Source organism: Hypomesus transpacificus, chromosome 23 (genome assembly GCF_021917145.1).
Source record: "Hypomesus transpacificus isolate Combined female chromosome 23, fHypTra1, whole genome shotgun sequence".
NCBI classification, from domain to species: domain Eukaryota; kingdom Metazoa; phylum Chordata; class Actinopteri; order Osmeriformes; family Osmeridae; genus Hypomesus; species Hypomesus transpacificus.
This window is the reverse complement of record NC_061082.1, coordinates 12,872,594-12,881,093: the sequence shown is the minus strand read 5'-3', so window position 1 is coordinate 12,881,093 and position 8,500 is coordinate 12,872,594. Positions and strand designations below refer to the sequence as shown.

At 41.8% G+C, this 8,500-nt stretch overlaps 1 protein-coding gene across 1 annotated transcript; it reads left to right on the top strand.

The window, feature by feature from the left end:
• The first annotated feature begins 1,017 nt into the window (after positions 1-1,017).
• LOC124485628 (cytochrome P450 2J4-like) lies at positions 1,018-4,275 on the top strand. The gene is made up of 9 exons (XM_047047342.1): positions 1,018-1,268; positions 1,371-1,530; positions 1,638-1,787; positions 1,978-2,138; positions 2,452-2,628; positions 2,778-2,919; positions 3,145-3,332; positions 3,421-3,562; positions 3,752-4,275. Exons 1-9 carry the CDS (start codon positions 1,074-1,076, stop codon positions 3,931-3,933), a joined length of 1,497 nt encoding a protein of 498 aa, XP_046903298.1. The 5' UTR covers positions 1,018-1,073; the 3' UTR covers positions 3,934-4,275.
• The last annotated feature ends 4,225 nt before the right edge of the window (positions 4,276-8,500 follow it).

The window sequence follows — 8,500 nt, the reverse complement described above, 5'->3', positions numbered from 1 at the left end:
ATTGAGTAGCCTGGTTATTTCATACAGTTTGTTTGTTTGTTTGTCATTTTGAATTCTATTTAACGTATTTTTTTTGTGTCTGTTTCTATAACTTTTCTTTGTGAGTTTTGCTATGGTATCATATAGAAATGTAGTGTTTTGCTGGTTTTCTCGGATATATATCCTTCTAAGCCAAACGGAAAATGTAAAGTTTATTACGTTCCAGTTTTCTAGTGAACATTTTGAGAGTGCAGGTTTCCTCTGAATGCCATGGAGCGATTTTCATTTCTTGCTTCAAGTTCTCCTGGTATAGCCAGTTCCAGGGCTGTGTTTGAGATTATGCAATGGCTACTAACAATTTTCTGAGAGCCTTCAGGGCTCTGGCATAGTTCAATTTTGAAGGTAACAGTGTTCTGGTAGTGTAGGATTGTGGGGGTAGACTATGAGGTCAGTAATCGCAGTTCCCCATGTGAGAACTAGATCTAATGTATGCGTGTAAAGATGGGTTGGTTTGGGTCACCCACCTTGGTGAAGCCTGTGAAATCAGGGAGAGCAGTGAAGGCCTTGCTTAATGGATCTGTTGGGTCATCCACATGAATGTTGAAGTCACCCATCATTTGAATATTATCAGTGTACGTCACAAAATAAGCAGCAAAGTCAGCAAATTCCTGTAAGAAGAGGTAATACGGGCCTGGGGGCAGAGTTGCGATTCAAAATGATAAGCAAACTTGTGACACAATGCTACCCAAGACATTAATGTTATTTTCTCAAACTGTACACAAAAAAGACAGACACACAAGAAAAAAAAAAGTTTTTCATTAAAAACATTATTTTATGTTTCCTGTGGCTTGAGAGGAAACATCTGAGGCTGGAGTGACGTGGGGCTGGAAATTAAACACCGCTATAGGAGAAAGGCTGTGAACTGAAGCATGATCTATGGACTAGAAGTACACAGCACACGCCTAATCACGTGGTGAAACATGACCTGACAGAAAGAAGACTTATGCAATAATATAATACATAGTTCAGAAACCTGCTTACATAACCCAATAGAATCCTTTTCAACCACAGTCCGTTCTTAGAGCTGAGTGAAGATGTCTCTGAGCTCAACACTTGCAGAATGGCTGGACATTCCAAGTATTTTAGTTTTTATATGCATTTTCCTTTTGCTTACGAACTTAATCAAAAACAAAGCTCCAAAGAATTTCCCCCCTGGACCTTTTTATCTGCCTTTCATTGGAGACTTACATCGACTTGATTCTTCAAGACTTCATCTTCAATTTGATGAGGTATGCCTTATGGTCAATCCTTTTTAACCTCAAATATATAACCTTCACTAAAAAATTATTCCAGGATTTGCAGTCATGTCATGATATTTATTTTCTTGTCAGTTCTCTAAGAAATATGGAAAGATTTTCAGCCTCCGTGTAGGACAACCATGGGTCATTGTTAACGGACATAAGCTTGTGAAAGAGGCCTTGGTTCAAAATGGTGAAAACTTTGCAGACCGGCCGTCAATACCCTTATTTGATGATATTATTGGAAACCGAGGTTAGTGTAATTACACAGCTGTGGTCAGGTCAACATCTTGTGAATGGAATAATACAATTTGACATCTGCTTTGTTACATAGAGATGACTCTGTGATATCATCGTCAGGTATTGTCATGTCTAATGGAAATAAGTGGAAACAACAGAGGAGATTTGCCCTCTCCACTCTGAGGAACTTTGGACTGGGCAAAAAGACCTTGGAGCCTTCTATTCAAACCGAATGCCAATGTTTGAATGAGGCAATAATGGGTGAAAAAGGTATTTGGAACAATGGGTGAAATATGTGTTTATTTGCTGCCTTGAAACTTCATCACTTATCAACTTTGAATATGACCTTGAAAATGATATTAATGTTTTGTGGATAGTTATAGATAGGTGAATTTTTAAAGGTTTCAACGATACGCTTTCTGCATTATGAATTCCAGTTTTGTTTGTTTGTTTTATTAAGGTAAACCATTTAACCCCCAGTTCCTAATGAACAACGCTGTCTCAAATGTGATTTGCTGCCTGGTGTTTGGGGACCGGTTTGAGTACAGTGACGGGGAGTTCCAAACCCTCCTGAAGATCATCAATGAGGCCATTCAGTTGGAAGGATCCATATGGGCTCTGGTAGAACCATTTAATCTCTTAAACTTATAAATGTATTTGCTTTAATTCTTAGGTGTGTTTATCAAATGTATTGTTTCCGTTTCATTCATTTAGTAGACGCTTTCATCCAAATAAATGTACAATGGGTGACTAGAATGTTCACCAAGTCAAGGATCAGAAGTGTCAAGTCTTACATTATCATTATTGTCAGTGGTCAGAGTCAAGGAACAGTTTGTATTCCGAGCCACATTGCAAAGTAACAGAATTGATCTCAGCTACAAAGCGCAGTGAACATGTCTTATTAAAGAACTCACACAAGGTTGAATGTCTGCAGCTGTACAACCTGTTTCCTGCCATCATGAGACAAGTCCCTGGACCGCACCAGAAGATCTTTGCCCACTGGAAGAAGGTCATCGCCTTCATAAAGATCAAGATTGAGGAGCACAGTGAGGGCTACGACCCGTCCTCTCCCAGGGACTTCATCGACTGTTTTGTGAAGGAGATTGAGAAGGTGTTTTATTTAGTTCGTTTTAATACCTTGATTAGTTCTCTTTAAATTGATCCAAGTGCACACATTTCGAATTGTTCACCTTGATATTATCAATATAGTTTCATAATATATCAAAATGTCCTTTTTGATGTCCAAAATGTTTTTCAAAGTTCAAGGATGACTCAGAGTCTGGGTTCGACTTAGAAAATTTGATTTATTGCACTCTGGATCTGTTTGTGGCTGGGACAGAGACCACCTCCACTACTTTGTACTGGGGACTGCTCTATATGATCAAATACCCAGACATTCAAGGTATGTGTTCAAGTGACTACCCCCTCCCCCCCCCCCATCACCTCTTACGATACTGTTATTTATTACATCTGTGAGCATGTGTTTGTGTGTCTGTATTTAAGGATGATATCAGTGTGTGTGTGTGTGTGTGTGCGTGCTTGAAAGGCGTGCACGCTTCACATTATGGCCCCTTTTCTGTATTGCTTGTGTTGACATCACATCCTGTCATTCCGTATCCCTCCGTAGAAAAGGTCCAGAGAGAGATCGCCGCTGTGGTTGGCTCGTCACGCCCAGTCTCCGTGGCAGACAGGGACAACATGCCCTACACGGATGCAGTCATCCACGAGATCCAGAGAATAGGAAATATCATACCCCTCAATGTATCTCGCATGGCCACCAAGGACACTCAGCTGGGTGGATACACCATCCCAAAGGTCAGACATTTGGGATGGTCCTGTGACAGGACATTTTTACCATGACTGAAATATGCAGTGACACAGCATTTTGTGATGTTGTCCTTAGGGCACCTTGGTGGCGGGCACCCTCACATCTGTCCTGTTCGATGAAAGCGAGTGGGAGACCCCGAACACGTTCAACCCGGAACACTTCCTGGACGCGGACGGCAAATTCAGACGAAGAGATGCCTTCCTCCCATTTTCTGCCGGTAAATCGACAGCGTTTCCTCGATACAGTTTGGCCACAGCTTGCACTTAATGCACAGAGAATACCTATGGCAGATATCACGCACTTCTCTATTCAGCATCCTTGACATCACAGTGCATTTATCATGATTTGGCCTTCTTGGAGTGCTGGTTTGTGAATGCCTGCTCTGTCTTTGGGCCCTCCATCCCAGGTAAGAGAGTGTGCCCGGGGGAACAGCTGGCAAGGATGGAGCTGTTCCTCTTCTTCACCTCCCTCCTCCAGGAGTTCACCTTCTCCGCTCCTCCCGGCACCACTCCAAGCTTGGAATATCAGATAGGTATCACACATGGGCCCATGCCCTACCAGCTGTGCGCTGCCTCACGCTGCAACTAAGTCGCACCTTAAAAACGACAGTCCCCTGGCAGGCCTTACAGGAAGATTACAATTGGCAGTTTCGTGCACTTAGCATTCGGAGAGTGCTGTTGTTGTCGGATGACGAGGTGAATGTGTTGCGATTTGTATTGCTGTGGTACAGAGGAAGCGCAAGGCTCAAACATAATGAATGGATCGCACGGAGTGATATGAATGGTCTGTCATCATAATCTTGTTGTAGGGTAGAAATAAATGATGAAACACCACGTTTTGTGAGCACAGTCAATATGAGGTTTTACAAGAGCATATCTAATTTGACTGTAAGTGTAACTGCAACATGTTAAATAAAGTTGACAAAAACTACAATATTGTTGTTCTTATAAAATGTAAAGGTTACCGTATTGATTAACCTATCACTCTTTAAGACGGCTGTTACCATGTGCCTGTTTTCAAATGAAATACCATAGATTCGCCCAACAAACACATAAAATGTCTGACAGCCAATAAGAGAAGGATTTTTTTTAAACTTGTGTGATGGGTAGGATTACGATAAGTCAGGCAGTCACCTGATTCACGTGACCAAGCCTAATGAGTCACCTGATACGTCCATTTCAATTAAATGCAGGTAGATGCCACGCCAACGAGGTTAAGTCTTTTGTTTGCAATGGGAGTGAGACAAAGGCAGTGGTGAGAGCACTGTTTGCATTGGAATTTGGCCAGTGGTGATTAGCGTAAAGCAGTGCACCGTGCTAAAACTACTTTGTTCCGGTCTGGTCTACAGTCTATGACCCAGCACAGACGTACAGGAGTCAGTAGCCACTGTTTTTCCCTACCTTACATTTAGTACGAAATTAGATATTTAAATTATTCGCTGTTCCCATGCAACTAGGGGGTCAGATTGGCTGAGCGGTTAGGGAATTGGGCTATTAATCAGAAGGTTGCCGGTTTGATTCCAGGCCATGTCAAATGACGTTGTGTCCTTGGGCAAGGCACTTCCCCCTACTTGCCTCGGGGGGAATGTCCCTGTACTTACTGTGAGTCGCTCTGGATAAGAGCATCTGTTAAATGACAATGTAAACGTAAAATGTAGTATAAGCCAGTAGCTCAAGGTGCGAGGTTATGCTCTGTTACAATGTGTACCTTTTAATGTACGTGTAGCCGGGGTGGTGAAACTCACTCCTTAAGTATGTAAAAGGCCACCCGCGTCAAGAAATAGCTAGCTTTCGCTTACTCACGCACTAACGCACTAGCTTTTGGCGTAGTTGGTAGTGGTTGCGCTTGGAAGTTAAGTGGTGGCAGGTTCGACTCCCGATGGGAGTGAACGTTGGCCGGTATGTCTCTGACAGAGCATGCAAGACCACGGCTGTTACATAACGATGCGGAACCACCTACAAGTTATGTTTGGTTTTTCACCTGTTTTGTTTGGCGGGGTCTACTCCTGTTCTTTATTTCTTTGCCGTGAGAGTGCCCTCTTTTGGCATTAATTCATTTAATTGAATAACCCATAGTTGGGAATACCGTCCTAGCTACCAGTGATTCTTAGCCAAGATTCAGTTTGGTGGAGGTTACACTTGTACTTAATACATGATATTGCTACAATCGTTAGAATGATGAAGCAAACAGAAATAGGATTGCAGATGACAAACAGGCAAAGAGACACCCACAATCCTCTGAAGTGAGGTGGTCACTGTGACCTGATTCCTCACCCTGTTTCACTAAGATGGCACTCTCATGGAAATTGTAACAGTTATGACTTGGCCCCAGACGTTGTACCCAGTCCAAGTACATAAAAAAAGCTTCAGGCAAGCAACTTCTCTTCAGTGACATTTATTACAGACAAGACAAGTTTCTGAGCAAACTCTTTGCCAAAGCTAGCATATGTGAATGTACATTTGCTTAAGAAAGAGGTTATTCTGGTTTGGGGTCGGGGCACTTAGTTATGGCGTGGTGGGATAATGTATACATGTGAGTAGAAAAGAAATATAACGTTACAGAAATCCCTTTGTTATTACCTTGGATGCTACAGTCAGTGCAAACCCACACTCAACAGCAGCTGCACATAGCACTTGATAGAGGTAAAACAGATGAACAGAGGAACATTTTCCACTTACATTACATTTAATATCAAAAACTAGGACTAAATGGTAAGATTAAAACCATTCACAGAGAATGCCACAGTGTAACATTTTCCAGTTTTTTTCAAATGTTTTAGGCTTATCCAAATAAATCAAGAGATGCTGCAGATATAAAACATTGGGTGGCACACAACTTTTAAACCCATGATAATTAATGAAGTCATTGCCATCACAAATAGAACTCAGTATTTATTTGTGATCCCACAAAATTTGGGCTGAATGTGTCTGGTCTGACAAAAATGAAATAAAGAGACTTCTGATTTCTGTAATCAAAGACGTCGGTCTGAAACAATCATTAAATTACAAGGAAATTACATTTGAATGTGTGTCGTTTGTTATCACTGTTGTAATTACAGATTCACGATATACATTAAGAATAACAGTTAATCGATACTTGTGTGTGGTGCTTGTTGTACTCGTGTGGCGATATAGTATATTAGTTGGTGTCAATGTACTGGTATGGGAGAAAAAAACGAAACATTAATTGATGGACATCCAACCTGTTCCCCAATAATCTTTCTCCCTCACCTGGCAGACAGCGTAATAAGGATTGAACAGATTACATAGGAGAAATCTGATTTGATAGTCACTGTACTTTAATGTACAGCACTGTACATTAAAGAGTGAATGCATATGAACAGGAAAGGTTACTGGGGTTTACAGTGGGTCACACAAGGTCACAAGTGCAATGTATACAGTCACATTAGATGGCTACAGAGAAAAAAAGCCCCATGAAAAGTCATTCAAGATCTCTATTTCAACTGTTCTCTTCGAAGATTTCCAGATCCCCGCACAGTGATGATTCCAGTTTTACCGCCAACCGATTCCTCCTTGCAAATGCTCCACCTCAGCATTTGTGACCATAAAAATAGCCAACATGATGCCAAGCCAAACATGAAACTGTCGAGTGATGAACAGTGTAAATATGTTTGGTTTTCGGTAGACAAAACTGCTACACTTGTTAATGGAAAGACAAGTCACCTTTAATTCTCTCAAGGAAACATTAAAAAGTTAAACATTGGTGCACATCCCACTGTGTGTATCCAGCGGCAGTTGTAAAGTTTCATCTATGTGGACGACCAGATTTTCTGGTTTGGATGCGTCCAGATATATATTGGGGTTATGGGTAGTGTAGTTCATTTCCACAATTTGTGGCCTTTCACTCATCTCACTCGTTTGTGCTGTTCGTTATACAGTTGATGTCACTCTTGCTTCTGTTGGTCGTGCGACGAAATCCAAACACCCACTCTATAAAGAGACAAATTAATGACACTTGCATACAGCCATTCAACACGGATGCACATCCACGAGAAGCATTTATCAATGCTTTTGTGTGGCACCTCTAAATAAATTCAGGCAAATATTACTATTCCCAGGCCTCAAGCTATAATAAATAAATTAAGAAACACAAATAATTGTGACACTTTGGCAAATTGTTTCTGGATAGATGCCTGCCACAAAGCTAGAGAGGGAGATATCAATCACTGTTCGATAGGGAACTGGAATTAAGGCAGATCTGCAGGCAGGCAGTGTGAATGACAGGCAGTGTGAATGGAAAGCAGGATGAGTCCATGGTGAAATGGTGTCCTCCGACACAGTGACACACACATACACCCCCCCGATGCGAGTATTAAAGCCTTTGTTTGACAATGCCTGCCGACACCCCTGCATTTGGGCCTACCCCACCTCACGTCGTGACTCCCAGACCGTGGCATCAACCCAGGGCTTCTGATTGGGGAAAGACTGGGAAACCTTCTTGGGGACGACGTCATCGATGCAGTGTTGAATGTAGCTGGAAAAAGTGTCTGTGTATTCGTTTATGTCTCCATCTGCTGCCTCCCTAAACATTTGTGGTAACAACATACTTACATAAATTATTGATATCACTGTACAGTCGTCTTTAGCTAATCAATTGTAAACTAACAAGTGAACAACATTAGCGTGGCTTCCAGCCTAACTTAGCCCCGCCCACAAAAAAATGTGGTCGGGGAGTTGGGTCTGGAGGGGCTCGTATTGGGGACAAACTATATAAAACCAGGAGCTGGGCGAACCAATGAAATGGTCATGGCAAGCTTTATACGATGATGGACAGATGATCGACAGTAACGTAATCACCCACGTCACGAAAGAGCGCTTGGGTTGAATTCGTTTTCAGCAAACAACATATTACGTTGCTCTGATTGGTTGTAGGTCTATCCAATTGAGTGAAGAGGCATTTGTTTTACGTGTTCGGTTGAAACACGCCCCATAGTCACAGCCCAACGGAGAGTTATCAGACTCATATTCTGATTAGAATTATGAGTATGACAACGTCAGGCTAGGGCAACATAGTATCTGAAACTATTGTATCTGGAACAAACTAAATCACACATCATGTACTGTAAGCATTCATGTTTTATTGAAGAAGGAAGATATGAACTGGTAGCCTTTTTTAAGGCACCTAAAAATGTACA